At 41.8% G+C, this 23,950-nt stretch overlaps 1 protein-coding gene across 3 annotated transcripts in view; it reads left to right on the top strand.

Annotated features, from left to right (window-relative positions):
- Nucleotides 1-10,356: 10,356 nt before the first annotated feature.
- Nucleotides 10,357-23,950, top strand: part of IFT81 (intraflagellar transport 81) — a 116,637-nt gene continuing 103,043 nt past the window's right edge. For all 3 annotated transcript variants that reach the window (XM_064379859.1, XM_064379861.1, XM_064379860.1), the window contains exons 1-8: nucleotides 10,357-10,450; nucleotides 13,109-13,273; nucleotides 13,776-13,879; nucleotides 14,693-14,873; nucleotides 17,963-18,052; nucleotides 20,724-20,789; nucleotides 21,103-21,213; nucleotides 22,240-22,324. In XM_064379859.1, coding sequence (XP_064235929.1) covers nucleotides 13,130-13,273; nucleotides 13,776-13,879; nucleotides 14,693-14,873; nucleotides 17,963-18,052; nucleotides 20,724-20,789; nucleotides 21,103-21,213; nucleotides 22,240-22,324 — 781 coding nt within the window. In that variant the 5' untranslated portion in view covers nucleotides 10,357-10,450; nucleotides 13,109-13,129. The remainder of the gene's footprint in view (nucleotides 10,451-13,108; nucleotides 13,274-13,775; nucleotides 13,880-14,692; nucleotides 14,874-17,962; nucleotides 18,053-20,723; nucleotides 20,790-21,102; nucleotides 21,214-22,239; nucleotides 22,325-23,950) is intronic.

Here is a 23,950-nt window from a genome sequence, read left to right as displayed (position 1 = left end):
AAATAATACTGTGGCTGGGTGTGGTGGCTCACACCTGTAATCCCAGCACCTTGGGAGGCCAGGGCGGTAGAATTGCTTGAGCCCAGGAGTTCAAGACCAACTTGGCCAACATAGTAAGACCCTATCCCTAAAGGGAAATGCAAAAATTCGCCAGGCATGCTTGTGCTTGCTTGTAGTCCCAGCTGCTCAGGAGGCTGAGGCAGGAGGATCTCTTGAGCCCAGGAGGTCGAGGCTGCAGTGAGCCATGATCACACCACTAAGCTCCAGCCTGGGCAACAAAGTGAGACTCTGTCTAAAAAAAGAACAACAAAAAACTGTCCTTGCAGACTTCTTGTGAAGATTAAATGAGATTATGTAGGTGCAGACAGTGTGCTGAAATGAAATTAGGCCTAACTCACATAATGCCTGGAACTTCAGCTACAAGAGAGCAAGGGCAGCTTGGAAGACATGGGGCTGGATTGGTGACCCCACAAGGCCTGACTGCCCATCATTTTGACTGTGTAATTTTATTTATAGTCTGCCCCTCCAGATCCACACTGCTGTCATTTTTTTTTTTTTTGAGACAGAGTCTCACTCTGTCACCCAGGCTGGAGTGCAGTGGTGCAATCTTGGCTCACTGCAACCTCCATCTCCTAGGCTCAAGTGATTCTCATGCCTCAGACTCCCAAGTAGCTGGGATTACAGGCATGTGCCACCACACCCGGCTAATTTTTGTACTTTTAGTAGAGATAGGGTTTCGTCACATTGGTCAGGCTGGTCTTGAATTCCTGACCTCAAGTGATCTCCCCGCCTCAGCATCCCAAAGTGCTGGGATTACAGGCATGAGCCACCATGCCCGGCCCCACTGCTGCCATCTTCTTCCCCATCTTTGCCCAGGGAGGCGCCTCTGCAACGATGACCTCAGGGGAGCTCCCTTTCCCTTTGGCTCTCTGTTGGGTGTAGCTAGTCAGGGGCCCAGCAAGAGGAGATCAGAGGATAAGAGACGGGGATCGGGACTGGCTGCATCAGAGGCTCTTGTTAGGCAACTGTCTCTGTAGGGCTGACCAGTCTGGCTTTTGGTGCTTGTCTTCTCTTCCTGCTTCAGGCTTAGGGCAGCAATGGCTGCTTTTGCTGCTGGTCTCGGTTGCCCTAAATGCTGTCCACACCTTTATAAATAGCCCTTTATTAAGCTATCCTCAATTGCCCAGAGTGTGCCATCTTTATCCTGCCAGGATGCTGACTCATACAGAGGTTATCAGTTTTAGTCTACGATGCAGAGGACTATGTTAAGCAAGTCCTTACCGAGGACTATGTAAAAGCAAGAGGAAGGACATTATTTTATAACCAACTGAAACCCAATTCTGAGCCCCCATTCTGCTAGGTTGGAGACAAATGTAATCTCATTTTAAGCATCCCCCTGTCCCCCGACACACATCCTGGGGGATGTCAAGTCCCTGGTCTATTTGCAGTGATGTCACTCTGGGCAACACCTGCAGTCTTCTGTCAGTGGCCCACCCTAGTGACTGCTTGGTCACCCGTCCTCCCAGGCTGCAGGTCCTTTAAGGTCCAATGGCGCTGATCCTTCCATGTCAGGCCTGGGACAAAGAAAGCTTCGGTCAGACTGGAAGGCACTGGACTTAAAGTGTGGCCTCCTTAAAGCATTTCTTCCTTCCCAGGAACTGCTCTGGACTTACCAACTTGTGACCGTTCCCACTCTCCACGGCATCTGTCTTTTCTCTTCTTACTCTTGTCTTGTCTCATTTTGTTTTGTTCTGTTTCATATTGTTTTGAGACAGGGTCTCACTCTGTTGCCCAGGCTGAAGTGCAGTGGCACAATCCTGGCTCACTGCAGCCTCGACTTCCTAGGCTCAAGACATCCTCCAGCCTCAGCCTCCCCACTAGCTTAGATTACAGGTGGATGCCACCATGCCTGGCTAACTTTTTATTTTTTGTACAGATAGGGGTCTCACTATGTTGCCCAGGCTGGTCTCAAATCCTTGGACTCAAGTGATCCTCCCACCTTGGCCTCCCAAAGTGTGAAATTACAGGGCTCAACCACCACACTCGGCCCCATCTTACTCTTGAAGGAACTCCTCTCTCCACTCCCCACATGAAGACAACCAATACAATCTCCCCCAAACACTTTAGTTCTTCACAGGCCTACAGCATCTGTAGGAAGTACAGATGACTAAGCGGAGTACAGCTGGATTTTCAACCTGCAAAAGTTAAGACAATAAAAATTGTTTCAAGAGGACAAGAAACAGAAGGTGTACATGCATAAAGTGTGAATAAATTCTGACACATATTTGAATTATTCAGCAAAGTTTCTGACATATAGGAAGTACTCAATTAGTGATGATATAATGATAATTTCAGCCCACTAAGAATGTTAGCTGCATCCTGGCTAGGCACGGTGGCTCACACCGGTCATCTCAGCACTTTGGGAGGCCGAGGCAGGTGGATCACTTGCGGTCAGGAGTTTGAGACCAGCCTGAGCAACACAATGAGACCCCATCTCTACCTAAAAAAAAAAAAAATTAGCTGGATATGGTGGCACCACCTGTAGTCCCAGCTTTTCGGGAGGCTGAGGCCAGGAGGTAGAGACTGCAGTGAGTTAAGATCATGCCACTATACTCCAGCCTGGGTGACAGAGTGACACTCTGACACTGAAAAACAGAAAAAGGTTAGATGCATCCTGTAGTTCAATCCTACTGATAACTAAGGAGTTAATATGAATTGCCCATTATTTTGGCTATTCTACATTGCCCATCAGTGATTTTCAGTCTTTGTGAACCACAGCACATTTATAAATACAAAACCCATTTAAGAAAAGCCATCTAAGAAAAATATCATACCAGGCGCACATTTAAGATGACCTCCGGAATCTCATCCATTTGAGTGTTTCACGTATTATTTATCTTCTTACCTTTTAAGAAAGAACATTCTGCCACTAAACATATCCACAAGATTAAATTGTCAGAACAGAGACAATTTAGGATATCTGCAAAATGCAATTCAGGTTTCCATTCAAATTTAATTTCTTTCCTCTCCAAGTAACCTAGATGGCACAGGCATTAAATGACAATTAATGGATAACAGAATAACCCACTTCTGAATTTGTTCCTGCGTCTGGGTCATTTTTCCCTGTTTTAAAAGAACGGGATAAAGTGGGCAGCCTGAAGAATAGCCCCAGATGGGATAGCATCTTGAATCCTGGCACTCGCTGAATACTCGTGCAGAATCCAGAAATATCTCATGGTCAGGATGAAAGGTCTAAATTTAATACCAAAAACAGAAAATTGGCTTGGCTTCCCTGTACTCTGCACAGGAAAGTTCTTGTTTGGAAGTTCTGAAATGAGAAGGGATTGGAGACATTATGTTCGTGGCCATCCTCAGATGTTTGTGGGTATCTGGAGGGGTCTGCTATTATCCGAAGACTTCATTTGGCCCACAGTGGAAGACCACATTGAAGAAAGATAATTCCTGGAAGGAAATCAGGGAGAAGGTTCTCATTGATACAGATGCTCTCTGCCACGAGTACAGGTTTATTCCTTCCTCTTCTGGTTTTTCTTATACGGCTTTCCAGATTTAACAGCCTTTGCTGACCACCTGTGTGGGAAATCTGGTGGTCTTGTTTGCATAGCGTCTCTACCTCCAATAAGAGGATCCAGCCCTTCCTTTGGTTTAAGAATGATCTGACACACTTCAGACCAATGAGAGTGGGCCCTGGGAATTTGCTGCAACTATTGGATTAAAAGTTCTACTTTCTTTCTTTTTCTTTTCTCTCTCTTTTTTTTTTTTTTTTTTTTTTTTTTTTTGAGACAGGATTTCACTCTGTCATCCAGGTTGGAGTGAGGTGATCATGGTTCACTGCCTGGACCTCCTGGGCTCAAGTAATCCTCCCACCTAAGCTTCCCGAGTAGCTGCGACCACAGGTGCACTCCACCATGCTCAGTTAATTTTTAAAATTTTTTGTATAGATGGAGTCATGCTATGTTGGTCAGGCTAGTCTCAAACTCTTACACACAAGTGATCCTCCCACCTCGGCCTCTCAAAGTGCTGGAATTCAGGGGTGAACCACCCTGCACGTGGCCAAGGTTCTACTTTTACGGAGACTGCAAGGCTGGTAGAACACAAGCCTATTGCTACTAGCAGCTCATTCAGAGAAAGTAGGGGTGAGAGACAGAGATGGAGGGAGAAAGAATATCCAGATGATACCATTGAGCTCTTAGGTCAAGCCATACCTGAAGGTAGTAACATCCTTAGACTTCTGTGGCAGCCAAAGCAACTCCATCTTGGATGCTAATCCAGTATGTTGACTTCTAATTAGCCTCAGTTCCAGGAAGGCCTCTAAGATTCCGAGTCTCTCTATTGTTTATCTATTGTTCGTTGTGTAAGAGCAAATACTCACTGTAAATCCTACCATTAGGCCAAAGCAACCTTGATGTTATCATACTTATCATAAATCCTACCCTTAGCATTTGTACTACACATCCCTTCTGAAGCACCTATACCCTTTCCCTGTGATATATAAGCTCTGGGTCTGGGAGGTAATGGTGCTGGGACCCACCATCTTGTCTTGCCATCACCTGAGACACAGACATGGCCTTTATTTATAAGTCTCTCTTAAATGTCTCTCTTTCTCTTTTTTCTTTTTTGACAGAGTAGTCTTGCTCTGACACCCAGGCTGGAGTGCAGTGGTATGATCTCGGCTCCCTGCAACCTCTGCCTTCTGGGTTCAAGTGATTCTCCTGCCTCAGCCTCCCAAGTAGCTGGGATTACAGGCACAAGCCACCATGCCTGGCTAATTTTTGTATTTTTTCTAGAGATGGGGTTTCACCATGTTGGCCAAGCTGGTATCGAACTCCTTACCTCAAGTGATCCTCCCACCTTGACCTCTCAAAGTGCTAGGATTAAAGGCGTGAGCCACTGTGCACCAGCCTAAATGTCTCTTTCTAAGAAGATGGGTTTGTCAGCCTCTTCTTTTCACTTCTCAGCTTCCTCAGACCTTGGGAGTAGGTTTGCATAGGCCTGCCCACTCCAGAACAACTTCACAATTACATGAGATAAAATCTCTTCTCCTTATTTTTTATCTTGGAACTAAACTGAGGCTTTAAAAATACACTTTATCAGGAGTAATTTTCCCCCTCTGAATAATCAGACAAAAGCTTTGAAACTGCAGATATCCCTTATTATCTACACAGTTAAATAAGGAGATGAGAAGGGGCAGCTTCAAGTCTTTCTCACCTCCTCCTCACCTCGCCTCACCCTCTCCTCCACTGGACGATAGTGAACATTTGAGGCCCATCCATGTAAGCACATCTTATCAGAGGGCTTCTGGTAAGAAACAGATTGGGAATTCTAGTGCTTTGGTAGCAAGGGATGAGTAGGTTTCAGTAACAGGTCCATTATGTTATATCCAAAAACTACTAAAGGCTCCACATCTTTGGTCCTGTAATCTACAACCATGTGTATCCAACAGGCTAAAAATTAACAAAAATTGAAAGGAAGAGACACTGTAAGAATGAATCCTCTCTTCCATCCCCCTGATGTATATACCCTGCTCACCTGAATTAGGCAATGGAATTCCTCTTCATAAGGGGGCAAAAGTATGTATACTAATGTTCATAGCAGGATTATTTATAACAGTAAAAAAGTGGAAACAACTCAAATGTCCAGGAATAGAAAATGCATAAACAAAATGTGATCTATCCATACAATGGAATTATTTGGCCATGAAAGGGAATGATGGGCCAGGAATGGTGGCTCACACCTGTAATCCCAGCACTTTGGGAGGCTGAGGTGGGTGGATCACTTGAGGCCAGGAGTTCAAGATCCGCCTGGTCAACATGACAAAACCCCATATCTACTAAAAATACAAAAAATTAGCCAGGCATGGTGGCACATACCTGTAGTCCCAGCTACTCAGGAGGCTGAGCCAGAATCATCGCTTGAACCCAGGAGGCGGTGGTTGCAGTGAGCCAAGATTGTGTCACTACACTCCAGCCTGGGCAACAGAGGGAGACTCCATCTTAAAAAAAAAAAAAAGGCAGGCCGGGCGCGGTGGCTCAAGCCTGTAATCCCAGCACTTTGGGAGGCCAAGGCGGGTGGATCACGAGGTCAAGAGATCGAGACCATCCTGGTCAACACAGTGAAACCTCGTCTCTACTAAAAATACAAAAAATTAGCTGGGCATAGTGGCGTGTGCCTGTAATCCCAGCTACTCCGGAGGCTGAGGCAGGAGAATTGCCTGAACCCAGGAGGCGGAGGTTGCAGTGAGCCGAGATTGCGCCATTGCACTCCAGCCTGGGTAACAAGAGTGAGACTCCGTCTCAAAAAAAAAAAAAAAAAAAGGCAATGATGTATTGATCCATGCTACAATATGAATGAACCTTAAAAACATTATACTAAGCAAAAGAAGCTAGATAAAAAAGACCACATTTTGTATTATTTCATTTATATGAAATGTCCAGAAAAGGCCAATCCATAGAGATGAAAAGTAAATTAGTGGTTACCCAGGGCTGTGAAGTGGGGAGATTTTCAATGTGGGGGTGATGGCTGAAGGGTACAGGGTTTCTTTTTGGTTTAATAAACATGTTCTGTGATTAGATAGTGGTGATGATTACATAACTTTGTGAATATGCTAAAAGCCATTAAATTGTACACTTTTTTTTTCCCCCTGAGACGGAGTCTTGCTTTGTCTTCCAGGCTTGAGTGCAGTGGCACGATCTTGGCTCACTGCAGCCTCTGCCTTCTGGGCTCCAGTGATTCTCCTGCCTCAGCTTCTTGAGTAGCTGGGATTACAAGTGCCCACCACCATGCCCAGTTCATTTGTGTGTGTGTGTGTGTGTGTGTGTGTGTGTGTATTTTTAGCAGAGACGGGGTTTCACCATATTGGCCAGGCTGGTCTTGAACTCCTGGTCTCAGGTGATCTGCCCACCTCATCCTCCCAAAGTGCTGGCATTACAAGTGTGAGCCACCATGCCCAGCCTGAATTGTACACTTTAAATGAGTGAACTGTATGTATGTGAATTATATCTTAATAAAGCTGTTTCAAAAAGAGAGTGAGGAAGGAGTGGGAAGCTTTCAGAAAGGCTGTCACATATGGTTGGAAATTCCCTCCCTCTATTAAAAATGTCAAATATAGTTCAGCCAAAAGGCATTGTTGGGAGCTTACAGAGAAGACTCAACATAGCATTTGAGGAGAAAAAAATCTTCATGGGTGGCTCAGTTGGGATGAGATCAGCAATGCCTCTGTTGCTGTGAAATTGCTGCTGAGAATTTCCTCTTAGACCCTTCAATGAATCCACCCAGAGTTTTGTCTTAAATGTATCAGGGGACTGGCTGGGCATGGTGGCTCACACCTGTAATCCCAGCACTTCGGGAGGCTGAGACAGGAGAATTGCTTGAGGCTAGGAGGTGGAGGCTGAAGTGAGCCAAGATGGTGCTACTGCACTCCAGCCTGGGTGACAGAGTGAGACTCTGTCTCCAAACAAACACACCAAAAACACACACACACACACACACACACACACACACACACACAGAATCAGGGGGTGGTAGCTAATCTTCCTTTGGCCAAGGGGACCCAATATATGCAGCTGTATTTTTTGCTGTGAGTCAGAACGTACATTTTTCAATACACAGATTACAGGAAGCATGCTGACTGGCTTCAAATTTTTCCCTGTGTTCCAGAGCAACCATATTAAGCATAAAATCTATTCAAGTTTGAGTGCAGAGTGAATCCTCTTGCTTACTTGAATTTACGCAGGATTGCAGTCTCATAACTGAAAGGCATAGTGTTTATAGACCAGTGGCAACAGAGAGACGAGGAACTAAAAGCTGTTAGAGAAACCACTCCTAACTAGGACTTCTATAGCCTATACCCATAAACCCTATAGAAGGTGTAAAACTAACCATCTTTTTTTTTTTTTTTCTAGATGGAATCTTACTCTGTTGCCCAGGCTGGAGTGCAACGGTGTGATCTCAGTTCACTGCAACCTCCACCTCCCAAGTTCAAGTGATTCTCCTGCTTCAGCCTCCCGAGTAGCTGGGATTACAGGTGTGCGCCACTTCGCCCAGCTAATTTTTGTATTTTTAATACAGATGAGTTTTCACCATGTTGGCCAGGCTGGTCTCCAACTTCTGACCTCAAGTGATCTGCCCACCTCAGCTCCCAAAATGGTGGGATTACAGGTGTGAGCCATGGTGCCTGGTAAACCATCTTACTTTAAAATTTTTATTTTTAAAAAATGTTTACTTTTTCTTTCTTTCTTTCTTTCTTTCTTTTTTAAGGTGGGGTCTCATTATGTTGCTCAGGCTGGACTTGAACTCCTGGGCTCAGGCTACCTCCCACCTCAGCCTCCCAAAGTGCTGAGATTATAGGCATGAGCCACCATGTACAGCCTCATTTTTAAAAAAAGAAGAAACATAAATGTCTTCAGTGCTTCCCAGTTATCGGGCACTGTTCTAATCACTTTACCTGTATCAACTCACTTAATCCTCACATCAACTCTACTGAGGAAGGTTTTATTATAGCCACATTTTACAGATGAGGAAAGTTCAGCAAGATGAAGAGAGGGTACGCAATGGAAGATGCAGAATTCAAACTCAGGTAGCCAGGGGTGTCTCCTAACACACCCAACAGGATCAATGAATTATATAATCCCTTCTATAAATCTTGTATTGTTTCTCTCAGGATTATGTAAGTTATTTAAGTTTTTGAGGTTTATAATTGGTTGTGAACATTCTGTGGGCAGGGGCCAGTTTTAGTTTCTCTCAAAGAACCCTGAAGGGGACCTACACTTGATATTTCAACAGTCAGAGGGCAGCTAACAATGGGACTGGTCTCAGAATGTTGTCTTGCCCCTGCCCAAAACATTCTCCCTTTTCCTATTTGGTTAATTTTTACTGATCCTTTTTAAGAGAAGGGGGGTCTCACTCTGTTGCCCAGCCTGGAGTGCAGTGGTGCCACCCCCGGCCAATTTTTACTTTTAATTTTTTGTAGAGAAAGTGTCTTGCTCTGTTGCCTAGGCTGGTCTTGAACTCCTGGGCTCAAAGTTATCTTGTTGCCTTGGCCTCTCAAAAGTGCTGGGATTACAGGTGTGAGCCACTGTGCCAGATCTAATTTTTACTGATCCTTAAACGTCACTCAATTTGACAAACTTTCCTGGTGGTATGGCCCCTTTGGCACCACCCTCCCCAAATAAACTTGAGGCCCTTAATCTGGGCTCCCAGTCATTAGGTCTTTTCGTTACAGCATTTATCTCAGTTACATTGGTGTTGCTCTTTTCATAATCTCTGCCAGCACTAGAGTGTTAGCTCCATGAGGGCAGAGGCAGGTTAAGTCCTGCTTTTCTGCATTCCCAGCAGTCTGCATAGTACAGAGCATATAGGAAATGCCTAATATGTAATCTGTTATTTTTGTGTGTGTGGTAAGTCTGATGCTAAAGCTATAGCTGGTTTCTCCTTTGCTGTTTGAGAAGGCAACTAAGTTTTCAAGATATCAAGAATTTGATTTTTTTTCCCCCCTTCTCTTTCTTTCACTACCAGCTGATATCACAAAGTATTGAGGTCTCTAGGCTAATAAGGGTTGGTTTAAAATACCATTTGCCAACTAAAGTCTCTCACAAACCAGCTAGAGCAAATTCCAGTAGACTTTTAAACCTCATCAGTGACTGTGCACAAAGATTTTCCTGACTCCTGCATGGGATGTGAACTCCATGAAGACCACAAGGAGAATTTATTTCTGCAGGTGCTTAAGAAAGCCCACTCAGAAACCAAAAGAACCTTAGGGCACTTACTTCTCCTGCACCCCCTCTCAGGCTCTCAGCATATTAAAAAATTACTGGGTTTAAAAAAAAATTAATTCCCAGTACAGGCAATGTGGCCCAGTAATGTGACACAGAAGCTGAAATCTCTATGATGAATGTGTCCTTTTAATCCTGCCAGAGTCTCACTACAATTGTTCCTATGCATAACCTAATTTGGAGATACTTACGTCAAAAACCTAAATTTGAAACTCAGGACAAATGCTTGCTCATCTCAACCCCCCTGCCACCCAGCTCTGCCTCAAAAACAAAAAAAAAGTCATCACCCACGTTTGGCGCATGAATGAATGAAACAGCACAGGCATTTAGCATAAGTTAATCATATGGACAGTATTTTGTAAACTGCAAAGTGCAGGACTTTCGGAAAGCTTATTGTAGCGCGTATAGGTCGGAGTAACAGTCCCAAACACCCTCAGTTTTCCGCAGTGGCTCAGCTTGTCGGTCCGCTTTGCAGGTAAGCCCGGCGCCCCTCCGCCCAGCTCCGCCTGAAGCCCCGCCCCCAGCGCGCGCGCGCGCTCCCCCGGAAGTGATGCAACGCCACGGCCTAGCAACCGTTGCCAAGGAGCTCGTCTCTAGACGCCCTCTAGAGCCCGAGTTGCCTTCTGGGGGGTGGGGAAACGGTTTCCTGAGGAGAATTTGAGGTAACCTCGCCAATTCGCGGTCGGAAATTCCCCTGAACCCGAAATAGGAGAGAGCTCCTGTCCCCTCTTGGTTCTGGTGCAGTACCTCGCAGGTGGAAGGAGTCGCCGCAGTTAAGCCCCCAGTTAGGGGATCGGGCCCTTGCTGCGGTTAGTGCGGATCCAGGCCGCTCCCTGGCGGGATGAACAGTCCAGGGGCCCAGAGCAGCCCCCGCGAGAGGCCTGGTCAGGTGTGGGGTCCGCTGTTCTCTGTCCCGAGCCTGGGGGTTGGGGGGACACTATTTCTGGGACTCCCGGGAGGCTGCCGGTCGACGCTCGTGCCAGCCTGGGACCCGGGCAGCACGGTTTCTGTCCCAAATTGTGCCAGAGAACACGCACGTCCTGGTTTTCATTGCTCCCCGCCCCTTGCGGCTCGTTTGTGGGTGAGTGCTTGGAAATTAGCGCGGCGACTTTGCCCTGGAAGAGGGACAGTAATTGCTTTTGCTAATTTTAGAGCGCAGAGACCGCTAGGCACCGATAGCCTACCTGTTAACGTACATCTTTGTCCTTATCGAGTGACCATTGCTGGCTGGCGGGCGACTTGCAGGGAACACAACAAGTTTCTTTGCCTTCCTGGGAGCATTTTACTGGTTTATCCAGCTTTTTTTTTTTTTTTAAGGGAAAAGAGAATAGACCTTTAGATAATTTCTAAATCATTTAAAATGAAATACATATTTCTGCAGGCAAAGGTTATGACGTGGACTTTTACTTAAAATACTTTAAACAGTGGAAAAGTAACACTTCCTAATGTGAATTTTGGAAAAAAACTTAGGTAAAGATTTTCTTTTTATAACTTAAAGGAAACCCCAGATTTATTATAAGCCACGTTGGTTGTCCTTTCTATCATCTTTTGATTATTTCTTAGAAATAATATTTGTGCATAATTTTTCATCGTTGTGGATAAATGATCTTTTTTTTTTGAGATGGAGTCTCGCTCTTTTGCTTAGTTTGGAGTGGAGTGGCACGATCTCTGCCTCCCAGGTTCAAGCGATTATCCTGCCTCAGCCTCCAGAGTAGCTGGGATTACAGGCATTTACCACCACACTCGGCTAATTTTTGTATTTTTAGTAGAGACGGGGTTTCACCATGTTGGCCAGGCTGATCTCGAACACCTGACCTCAAGTGATCCTCCCTTCTTGGCCTCCCAAAGTGCTGGGATTACAGGCGTGAGAGACAGCGCCTGGCCGCAATTCATTTTTTAATTCTGACCTCAAATGATCCACCTGCTTCAGCCTCCGAAAGTGCTGGGATTACAGGTGTGAGCCACCACGCCCGGCCTTTTAACTAATTTTTAATCCTTACAGCGTTTACCTAGGTAAGGCTATTTCAGCAATTAAGAAATCAGATACTCAATTTTTTAAAAAGTTATGGTCTTTGTCACTGCCAGCCTGATTTTCTTTAGATTTAGGCTTATGTTGTTTCTGGCCTTGGGCCTGTAAACAAGTTCATTCAATCTAGTGAAAGAAGTCACTGTTTTAGACATAGTGGATGTTCAAAATGGAATTGGACACAGATATGGAATTTACAGTTTAGCAGGGAAGAGGAGTTGCGTACCTAAAGAATAGCACAATTTCAAAAGTAATGCTAGGAGAGAAGTGCAGATAAAGTGCGGTCAGCTATGGAGGACAGGTGTTGTCACTCTGCTGCAGAACCTGGGGGATAGCTTGAGAAAGATTTCCTGGGGGAATTGGCATTTGGTGGGCATGGCTTGAAAGATGGTTGGGGGGTTTGGACCTCTGAAGATGAAGGAAGGATGAGCCATCATTTTAGACAGAGAAAGCAACATTAACTAAAGGCAGAGTGATGGAAAAACTAAGGAGCAGTGACTGTTTCTACACGCTGAAGTTTGAAGGGGTAGAAAGGTGACAATTTGGAAATAAAGTTGAAAAAGGATAAGTTGTGCCGATCATAAAGAGTCTCGAAATCCAAGAAGTTTTAACTGTGTTTTGTATGCTGTAAGGAGCCTACAGATGATTTGGAATGGGGAGAGGTGGAGATCAGACAACAGGAGGCTGTTGCCTCATTGAAGGCCAAAGGAAATGAAGGTCTGAATGACTCTAGGGCAGCAGAGTGGGTTCGTATGGGCCACACCAATAACAGAAATGGATGAAGAGTATTTGAAGTGTGCAGCCTCTCCTCAGCTGCAGTTGCTTGTGGCCATGCACAAATGTGAGCCCACGGTTGCCAGATCTGATTTTCAAGAGAAACTGGAAATCTAAATTTTAAAGTAAAAATCTCCCAATGTTTTTTGGGACATTTGGGAGAAACATCTCACATGCATGTCTACAGCCTAACAGATGTTTAATTCCTGGGTGGAAATTATGCAACTATGTGGGAGAAGTATTAATGTAGGTAGGATTTATTATTCATCTGTCTGTATTAACTCAGATGATTACTGTTACACCAGATGCAAATACAAAGCATTTGATGTTAAAATTAACAGTATATACTGCAATTTTCATAATAAAGCCATTATACTTGGAATTCTTTCAACAAAACCCTTTTCATGTGCCATGTAGAATAATACTTTTCATGCCTAGGTTGTATGAACTTAATTCTGATTTTTTCCCAGAACTTTTGTTACCAGTATTGAGGAAATTTTTATCTATTTTTACTCTTTAGTTAAAATTATAAGACCTAATTATGAGTGATCAAATTAAATTCATTGTGGACAGTCTCAATAAGGAGCCTTTTAGGAAGAACTATAATTTAATCACGTTTGATTCCTTGGAGCCAATGCAACTATTACAAGTTCTCAATGATGTTCTAGCTGAGATTGACCCAAAGGTAAGAATTTTTCTTTTTGATGGGTAGCAGAAAGCCAGTTTCTGCCTCTAAATAGCTGTGAGTCTTGGGCAAATTATTTAACCTCTCTGGGCCTTGTTTTCCATGTCTGTAAAGTAATAGTAAATGATCCATAATGTTTCTCTGATAGCTCAGAAACTAGTACCTTATTTAGAAATTATTTCTCTACTTCCAGACATAAATAGATTTGGTTAGGGAATGAAAATGCTTTTATAAAAGGTTTTATTATGTTGCAAGTTAGCTCATGTCTCTCATACACTGGTCCATTCCAATGGATACATTTTTTGAAAGTTAACATTCTTAATATGAATCTTGATCTGACTTGGTTGCACCCTCACTTGGAATCTGGGGGCCTCTATCCTTAATCTGTTTTATGAAGAGACCATTGTGCTGTTAAGCTCTAGCAGAACAATTTTGTCAGTGAGTTTAAATATTGTCCTTTGTTACATACAACAATAACATATTTTTTCAATTTCTTTGTTAGCAACTTGTGGATATTAGAGAGGAGATGCCAGAGCAAACAGCCAAACGAATGTTGAACCTTCTTGGTATTCTTAAATACAAACCTTCAGGAAATGCCACAGACATGTAAGAATCTGATCATGTATTGAGTTTTTAAATTATGCTTTGATATCCAAACTTTCATATACTGCAATCAATTTTTTTAGGTAATACCTGGTTTCCCTAATTTGATGGCCTGAGAACATCACCAAGTTTCAAAATAATCTTAAACCATCTATAACCAAACTTAGAAGTCTTAAGTGGGTCAGTTCTTTCCCCTAATCAAACTGTCTGGTAAATCCACCATACCATTCTATCATTTATCTGCCAACCTAGATAAAAACAGCTTAAACACAACTTCCTTGGATATGCCAATGATATCTTGAGGGCCTAATTTTTCTTATTTTCTAACTAACGTACTTTAGAATAAAGTACTAACTGACTGACTTTAGAATAGCCTTGGGGCCAGGCATGGTAGCTTATGACTTTAATCCTAGCACTTTGAGAGGTCAAAGTGGGAGGATTGCTTGAGCTCAGGGGTTTGAGACCAGCCTGGGCAACATGGCAAAACCCTGTCTCTACAAAAAATACAAAAAAAAAAATGAGTTGGACATGATAGTTGGTGCTTCTAGTCCCAGCGACTTGGGAGGCTAAGATGGGAGGATCACTTGAGACAGGAGGTTAAGGCTGTGGTGAGCTGTGATTGTGCCGCTATACTACAGCCTGGGCAATAAGGTGAGACCCTGTCTCAAAAAAAAAAAAAAAAAAACAAACCTCGAATTTATCTTTTTAAGAACATTATAGAAAGCAATTTGGAACTGCAAATCAGATAGCATTTTGAGCAAATGCTATCTGTCTTCAAAGTTTACCGTTAAGTATGTGTGTGTTTCTCTGTCTTAGGAGTACTTTTCGTCAGGGTTTGGTGATTGGAAGTAAACCTGTAATTTACCCAGTGCTCCACTGGCTTCTTCAGAGGCCTAATGAACTGAAGAAAAGAGCGTATTTAGCTCGTTTTTTAATAAAACTTGAGGTACCAACTGAGTTTCTTCAGGATGAAACTGTGGCTGACACCAATAAACAGGTAAACAATACGTAAATAGCACAGTGAAACTGTAATGGATTTCCAGGTGTACTATTCAGATACATGTTAATCTTTCTTATTTGCTGTCTTTGTAGTTCCAAGTGGCACAAGAAGATAAAAAGATTGACCTTTGGGTCAATCTCAGCCAGAACATCAGTGAGAACTTGTAATAGTTGGAATGTTCAACTGTGGCCACATCTCAAGATAATGGCTTTTGCACACAAATATCATTTCAGTGATAGGAGTATGTGAATAGAAAAAAACCCTGATATTCAGGTTTTAGAATAATTTATTATTTAGCAGTTGTGGGTAGATATGATACTGGGTTAAGTCTACATAGTACTTTATTAATCAGTAAAGTGACTACATAGTTTGTTATCCAAATTAGAGAGAAACAGACTATCGTAACAGTTACACCAAGACAAATGGTTTAAATTGACACTATCCCAGGCAAATTGGGACATGTGAGCCCCTGGAAAGAAGCAGGCAAAGAAGCTAGGCTTGCAGTCTCAAAGGACTTCCAAATCAGACAGAGGGTAGAGATAGATTCCAGAGTTTGAAATCTCAGTGCACCTTTCTTGCCAGAGTTTTGGAACAACACTCTGCTCTGGCATAAGGTCTTAAAGCTTTTGAGTACTGAGGATTCTAGCTGTCTGGCTTCTGATCCTGAGATCCCTAAGCACATTTTTGGCCAAAGACTGTCGGGAGAAAGAAACTAGACTTAGATTTAAAAGGACTTTGATTTTTTTTTAAAAAGTGCTTCTGTTTAATGTTTCACACTTTTATTCCATAGTACTTACATAGACTGATTTCTGCCAAATCGTTGTGAATAGTTTGTCAGTCTGTCTTTCCCAATAAATTCTGAGGTCCATGGAGACAGGTGTCATGTCTTATCCATCTTTATTTTCTTCCAGATTTTGTATAGTCACTTCTAATGTGAACTCAGTATTTGGATTGAGTCGCAATAACCGATTATTTTTATTTTTATCCATACGTTGTGCTATTTTGAGTGAACATGGCAGTAACTCAAAATAGGTCAATATTGTTCTCTTAAGGCAGTATATTTGCAAATAATTATGTCAGATGTCAGAGTAGTTGCCATGGGCGAAGCACAGCAGAATGAGACCACCTGTCTACTTGTCCTTATCTTTGAATATTTTACATAATATGGGAAATAGAAAAGTGTAAATGTGTACTTTCTCCTTCCTAGGCTCCCACCATTGATAAATCTGATAAAAACTAATTTATCTAGAGGAGATTGATTAAGTTTTTTTTTCTTCCGAGACAGAGTCTTGCCCTGTTGCCCAGGCTTCATGAAGTGCATGGGCGCCATCTTGACTCACTGCAACCTCTGCCTCCCGGGTTAAAGTAATTCTTCTGCCTCAGTCTCCCAAGCAGCTGGGATTACAGGTGCTTGCCACCATGCACAGCTAATTTTTGGTAGAGGTGGGGTTTCACCGTGTTTGCCAGGCTGGTCTTGAATTCCTGACCTTGTGATCCGCCCACTTCTGCCTCCCAAAGTGCTGGGATTACAGGCGTGAACCACCGTACCCTGCCTGATTAAGTTTTTGCTAAATAGGTTCAGCTAATTAATGAAAGAATTAATGATAATAAAGACATCTTGAAGCATATATGGTGGGCATCTCTCTCTCTCTTTCCATATATATATAAGAGAAAGAGATATACACACACAGTGATTTATAATATATAATGATTTATACATTTAGCCAGTCATTTCAGGATCCTAATAAAAATGTGTATTCTCTTTCTGAAGGAAGAATTGTAGAATTAATAATTTGTAGATTTATAAGATATCAAGAAAAATATTATTATTGTCATTCCCCATCAAAATAACTTTTTGGCCAGGCACAGTGCCTCATGCCTATAATCCTAGCACTTTGGGAGGTCAAGGCAGGCAGATTGCTTGAGTTCAGGAGTTCAAGACCAGCCTGGGCAACATGTTGAAACCCATCTCTACAAAAAATACAAAAATTAGGCCAACGCGACGGCATAAGCTTGTAGTCCCAACTACTTGGGAAGCTGAGGTGGGAGGATCACCTAAGCAAGCCCGGGGAGGTCGAGGCTTCAATGAGCTGTGATGGTACCACTGCCCTTCAGCCAGGGTGACAGAGTGAGACCCTGTCTCAAAAACAACAACAAAACTATTTTAAAAAAATTTTTAGGTAACAGGATTTTTTTCATTCATTCAACTACTTTTTTTTTTTTTTTTGAGACTGAGTCTCGCTCTGTTGCTCAGGCTGGAGTACAGTGACACGATCTCAGCTCACTGTAACCTCTGCTTCCCAGGTTCAAGCAATTCTCCTGCCTCAGTCTCCTCAGTAGCTAGGATTACAGGTGTGTGCCACCATGCCTGGCTAATTTTCTGTATTTTTAGTAGAGACAGGGTTTTATCATGTTGGCTAGGCTGGTCTTGAACTCCTGACCTCAAGTGATCCATCTGCCTTGGCCTCCCAAAGTGCTAGGATTACAGGTGTGAACCACCATGCCTGGCCCATTCAACTACTTTATATTAAACACCTACATGGGTTATGCACTGTGCTAGGCTCCAGGGATACCGGGCTGTACACAATGAATATGATTCTTTTCCTCTTGACTCTCACTATATAATGGAGGGAGACAGACAGGAAATTATAATTGTTATGATTATACATGATATCTACTCTGATAGGATAGATACAGGGCTAGAGAAGGCTTCTCTGAGAATAGTGGAATGTACATTAAGACCTGAAGGATGAATAGAAGTTGCTTCAGTTACAGGTGAGGGAGTCATAGATGTAAAAGCTGGAGGTGAGATCAGGGAATGTTCAGGGACTCAGACATCAACATAGCTAGAGTGTAGTGTTTGAGGTGGGAAAGTAACCAGAAATGAGATAGAGAAGTATTTAGTGTTGTGATGGTAGAGATGTACTTTTTTGTATGCTATATAAATGTTTAAGGATATGTTTTTGTATTTTTAATGCTGTTCTTACAATGACTTGAGTAATCACTGTAAGTTAGTAGATAACCTGATTAAGAAAACTCAACTGGATCTAGTTACTAGTTTATAATTTATTAACTTATTCTTCTAGTATGAAGAGTTAATGGAAACCTTTAAAACTTTGCATAAAGAATATGAGCAGCTCAAGACATCTGGATTTTCTACAGCAGAAATAAGAAAGGTAAAGGAAAGAAAACATAGTAACAAATTTTTGGGATTTGAATAATATTGGATTTAGCATTTTTGTTTTTGCTTAAGTCTGTATGAGTCTTAAGACTGTATGGAGACTAGTGATAACAAATGGCACATTTTATTTTGTGGGACCTTTGGTACTTCCTTACTGAAGAAATTGATGAGACTGTGGTAAAGTCACAATGAGTAGTTACTTAGAGTATGGAAGAAGAGTGATAGATGTCCATCTACTATTCCTCCATTGTATCCTGTAAGTAAACCAGGATAATAAAAAGAACCTAGAGTCTGTGTTTTAATTTCATTCATTTTTACTAAAGTTTTCTCCTTTTTTTTTTTTAGAGACAGGGTCTCACTCTGTCACCCAGACTGGAGTACACAGTGGTGTGATCACAGCTCACTACAGTCTTGACCTCCCAGGCTCAAATGATCCACCCGCCTGAGCTTCCTGCGTAGTTGGGACTACAGGCACACAGCACTATGCCCAGCTAATTCCTTTATTTTTTTGTAGAACTGGGATTTCACCATCTGGCCAGGCTGGTCTTGAACTCCTGGGCTCAATCTGTCCTCCCACCTTGGCCTTTCAAAGTGCTGAGATTATAGGCATGAGCCACTGCTGCACCTAACCTCTATTTCTTGTTTAATCATATTTTCTAAATTTTCTACAAATCATATGTTCAAGAATACTTTAGTAGGCCAGGCGTGGTAGCTCATGCCTGTGATACCAACACTTTGGGTGGCCGAGGCTGGAGGATCACTTGAGCCCAAGAGTTTGAGACCAGCCCGGGCAAGATGGCATGGCCCTGTCTACACACACACGCACGCACGCACACATGCATGCACGCAATTAGCCAGGCTTGGTGGTGCACGCCTATAGTCCCAGCTACTCAGGAAGCTGAAGCAGAAGGATCACTTGAGCCTGGGAGTTCAAGGCTGCAGTGAGCTGTGGTTATACCACTGTACTCTAGCTGGGTGACAGAGTGAGACCTTGTCTCAAAAAAGTAAAAAAGAAAAGAAAAAATAATTCACTCATAATCTCATGCTCTAGAGACAACTATGGTTGACATTTTGATAAATATATTTAAATCTTTTTCTTGGTATTCTATAGATAAATGTTGTAATCTGCTTCTTTCAAGTAATGTCATATTAGCACTTTTACTCATGTCATTAAATATTCTTCTGCATAATTTTTAATGACTTTCATTGTGTTATGCTGTGATTTATTTAACAATCTTCATACATTTTTGTTGTTTCCAAATTTAGACATAACTTGCATTAATGAGAATCTTTATAGATGATGACTTTTCATGAATGTTTTATTGGTACAAATCACCAGATAATAAAATTACTGGGCTAGAAGGGATGAACATTTATTTTAAGACTTTTTTTTTTTTTTTTTTTTTGAGACAGAGTTGCACTCTGTTGCCCAGGCTGGAGTGCAGTGGTGTGATCTTGGCTCACTGCAACCGCCACTTGCCAGGTTCAAGTGATTCTCCTGCCTCAGCTTCCCAAGTAGCTGGGATTACAGGCACTCACCACCATGCCCAGCTAATTTTTTATTTGTAGTAGAGATAAAGTTTCACCATGTTGGCCTAGCTGTATTTTAAGACTTTTGATTCTGTTTTTCAGTATAGTGCTATCAGGAATGAGTAAGAGTGCCCATTTTTCCAAATTCTATCAATACTGGCTACCACGTATATTTTATTTTACCTTTAGTATTACTGTGGTAGTTATGATATTAGTTTTTTAGATTTAGGAAGGAGTTTTTTTATTTTTATTTATTTTATTTATTTATTTATTTTTTGAAGTGGAGTCTTGCTCTGTCGCCCAGGCTGGAGTGCAATGGTGCAATCTCGGCTCACTGCAGCCTCTGCCTCCTGGGTTCAAGTGATTCTCCTGCCTCAGCCTCCCGAGTACCTGGGACTACAGACGTGTGCCACCATGCCTGGCTAATTTTTTTTGTATTTTTAGTAGAGACGGGGTTTCACCACGTTAGCCAGGTTGGGCTCAATCTCCTGACCTCGTGATCCACCCATCTCGGCCTCCCAAAGTGCTGGGATCACAGGCATGAGCCACCACAGGCATGAACCTGACCTATTTGTTTGTTTTCATAACAAAATGCTATGAAGCTGGTTAACAGGAAGGAAGTTTGTTTTTGAAGTCTTTATTTTCAGAAAGGGAATTGGTTAATTGGCAAAACCAGGCACAAATTTATGTCTTTAAAATACCATAGCCTTAAAAATAATTTTGATGGAAAATTTGCAGACTATATGGTTTGATATTTAACAGAGTAGATGGGATGTCAGCAGCTGTTGCTCATGTATTTAGACCTGCACACTTTCCATTATAGAAGAGTTTTCAAAAATCATATACCCATATTTGGAATCAGAACACAAATGTGCTGGTTGGCAACTGTACCTTGCTGCGTTATACCTGATTTTTGTTGCATTTCTAGATGAACAGCAAGCTGCCAAAAAAATTACCCTGCATAAAGAGCCCTGGGGGAAAAATATAAATGACCTTCATCCAAAAGAGGATCTTGTTTGTTAATGCTCTGGTTATAAATGATGAAAATGTTAAATGCATAATCAAAATAAAACCTTATCTGTATCCTACAGACTGAGAATACTTTTTCTTACAATGTCTTCTTTGCCACTTTTTAGGATATCAGTGCAATGGAAGAAGAAAAGGATCAGCTCATTAAGAGAGTTGAACATTTGAAGAAAAGGGTAAGACAGAATTAGCACTGTAAGACTTTGGCCCCAAGTCCTAAGGACTTGCAAAGATTTAGGAATGCAAATAAAGATTCAGCCAAGCATGAGTGTACATCTGAGGATGGACTCAAATAACACTGATGGAAAGGGAATCTCCCTAGGCAGTAGCCCAACACTTTCAAGGACCTGGAGTCTAGAGCTTTACTGTCATCTCTAGGGAGTACTGTTTACCAAAAAGAAATGATAAGTGGCTGTCTGAGTCACATGACATGCTAATTTTTTTCCTCAAACCTGACAGTAACATGCACTACTTATTCCCATACTGTAGGTGGAGACAGTTCAGAATCATCAATGGATGCTTAAAATAGCACGGCAACTTCGAGTTGAAAAAGAGAGAGAAGAATATCTTGCACAACAGAAACAGGAACAAAAGAATCAGGTATCCACATAAACGTTTATATTCTCAATACGAAACAAATAATTCCTTCTGATAATCCAAATGTAAAGAAAAGAGTTTTAGAGTTGTAGACGTTCACATTCCTTTTGCTAACATAATTGAATACTCTTTTAATTAAGATAAATATTTTGTGGCACCAACAGCAGCAACAATACCACTTTTTGGGTTTTACACTCTGAATTGTATCTATACATTGTCTTTTGGCCTATGCTTACCTCATGTTGTTCCAACATTACAAAAGAGTCAGTGTAATGTTAACAGTAAGATTAACTGCTAATAAAATTTCTAGAATCTCTAAAGGATGCCTTTAGATTCCAGGGCTATGAGACCATTCTTTTTATTCCATTGATCATAGTACCCTCTGCAATTTACCGCAATGGCAAATAAGTCCTGAAAAGGCTCAAAATCACCTACACTCCATGTTTTTAAACTTTGCCTTAAAGAAAAAATACTTTGCTCAGAAATTACTACTTTTACTTGTTAAAAATCTATCTTAAAATCTGAGTAGACTTATACATTAAAAATATATTTCACATAAGCATCATTTCCTACTAAATCAGCAGTTTAGATGTTTGGCTCTGCTGGCACTTGACTTGGCATTGAAGTAGTTTCACTGCAGCAGTAAGCTGCATTGCCTAAGCCCTGAATGGTTACTTGGCATCTGCTTGTGATTCTGAAACATCTCTGTAAGAGTGTTAACATTATTTAGCATTAAGAAAACCATGTATAACAAGAAAAATCTGGTGCCTGTGTTTCTTTGATAAGTATTTTTCCTTAATCTGCAAGTTGAATAAATAAAAATTTATGAAAACTTCTTTAAAAAATTTAAGTGAAAAGGTATTGAGAGAACCAGTTACGTTTTGGGTTTAATATGGGAATTTTCTGAGTTCTTATTTGTTCCTTTTATATCATAAGAATTATATGGAACTTGTATTTTCCATTGCTTGCCTAAATGAGCGGTAAGTTTCAATAGACTAAGCAAGTAATCGATTTAATTGTATTTTAAAGCTATTTCATGCAGTGCAGAGATGGCAAAGAGTACAAAACCAACTGAAAGGCATGCGCCAAACTGCAGCAGATGCAAAGCCTGAAAGTAAGTGGAAATTATTATATGGTATAGATGATTAGAAAATATTAATTTAAATAAAGATCTTCCTAAAAAATCAATTTGTGGGAATTAATTATCATCAAGTGATGTCTCAGCATTTTGGAGCATAATTTCCTAGCCGGAGAAAGAGAGTCCTGATGAAGACATACTTGGGTTTTCACCTGGTGTTTTTAAAAATTCCTAACCAGATGGCTGGGTGCAGTGGCTCATGGCTGCAATCCCAGCCCTCTGGGAGGCTGGGGTGGCTCAAGTGACCTCCTTGATCACTTGAGGTCAGGAGTTCAAGACTAGCCTGGCCAACTTGGTGAAACCCTGTCTCTACTAAAAATACAAAAATTAGCCGGGCGTGGTGGCAGGCACCTGTAATCCCATCTACTCAGGAGGCTGAGGCAGGAGAATCACTTGAATCTGGAAGCTGGAGGTTGCAGTGAGCTGAGATCACGCCACTGCACTCCGGCCTGAACAGCAGAGCGAGACTCCATCTCAACAGCAACAAAAATGTCCTAACCAGTTTTTCCTGTCAAAGACTGAAGATAATGATAACAATTGTGGAGGGAGGCTGTCTGGTTTGTGCTTATATAAAGGACTTAGCATGGCCAGGGGTGGTGGCTCACACCCACACTTGGGAGGATGAGGCAGGTGGATCACTTGAGGTCAGGAGTTTGAGATCAGCCTGGCCAACATGATGAAACCCTGTTTCTACTAAAAGTACAAAAAACTTAGCCGGGTATTTTGGCACGTGCCTGTACGGGAGGCTGAGGCAGGAGAATCACTTGAACCCAGGAGGCAGAGGTTGCAGTGAGCTGAGCTCACACCATGGCACTCAAGCCTGGGCGACAGAGTGAGAATCTGTCTCAAAAAATAAATAAATAAAGGACTTAGCATGGATTTTGTGAAAATGATGGATGGAAAAATTATGAATCATTGTTTTAAAGCGAGGGCTATAAAGAAAACGAATAGAATTTGCTGGACCCTTAAAACTGAGTGTTTTTCATATTTTGGTTTGTAGAATAACAGTGCTAATGACTTGGATATCTCTGGCTCTGTTCTTATATTAGCTTAATACAGAGGATAAACTGTCCTAACAGCCGAGATTATACCACCAGATCCAACGTAGGCATTTTAAAACGTGTTTTTGCTTGTCAGAAGGGAGACCACACAAACTGAAAGAGTAGCGGAAAGCTCTCATTTGTATTGTAGAAGTATTCCAATGTAAATAGCTGATAGAGGATTGATTCATCATTCTGTGGTAATCTATGAAATTCTGTAAGAGCAGGGAGCAGGAAGTTGAGTTCCTACTTTATTGACGTCTTTCTGGGAAGTGGAAAAGTCATAAGTGATGTGTTCACAGCCTAGGGAAAGGGTAGATTAAACATATTTAATTGATCCAGGTGTTTAGTTTAATAAGCTCTAACTTTTCAGTAACAAAAAAGACTTATAAAAGCTAATATTTACTTAAATAACAAAAAATATTTTCAGTATGACAATATAGTTTGTGTTTTTGCAGAGTAACAGCCATTTTATACAACATTCACTGAGGTTAATCATCTTATTTTTGAGATGGAGTTTCGCTCTTGTTGCCCAGGGTGGAGTGCAATGGCGTGATCTCGG

Source organism: Aotus nancymaae, unplaced genomic scaffold (assembly GCF_030222135.1).
Source record: "Aotus nancymaae isolate 86718 unplaced genomic scaffold, 86718_ANA_hifiasm-v0.15.2.pri h1tg000021l, whole genome shotgun sequence".
Taxonomy (NCBI): Eukaryota; Metazoa; Chordata; class Mammalia; order Primates; family Aotidae; genus Aotus; species Aotus nancymaae.
This window is presented reverse-complemented; position numbering and strand designations above follow the sequence as displayed.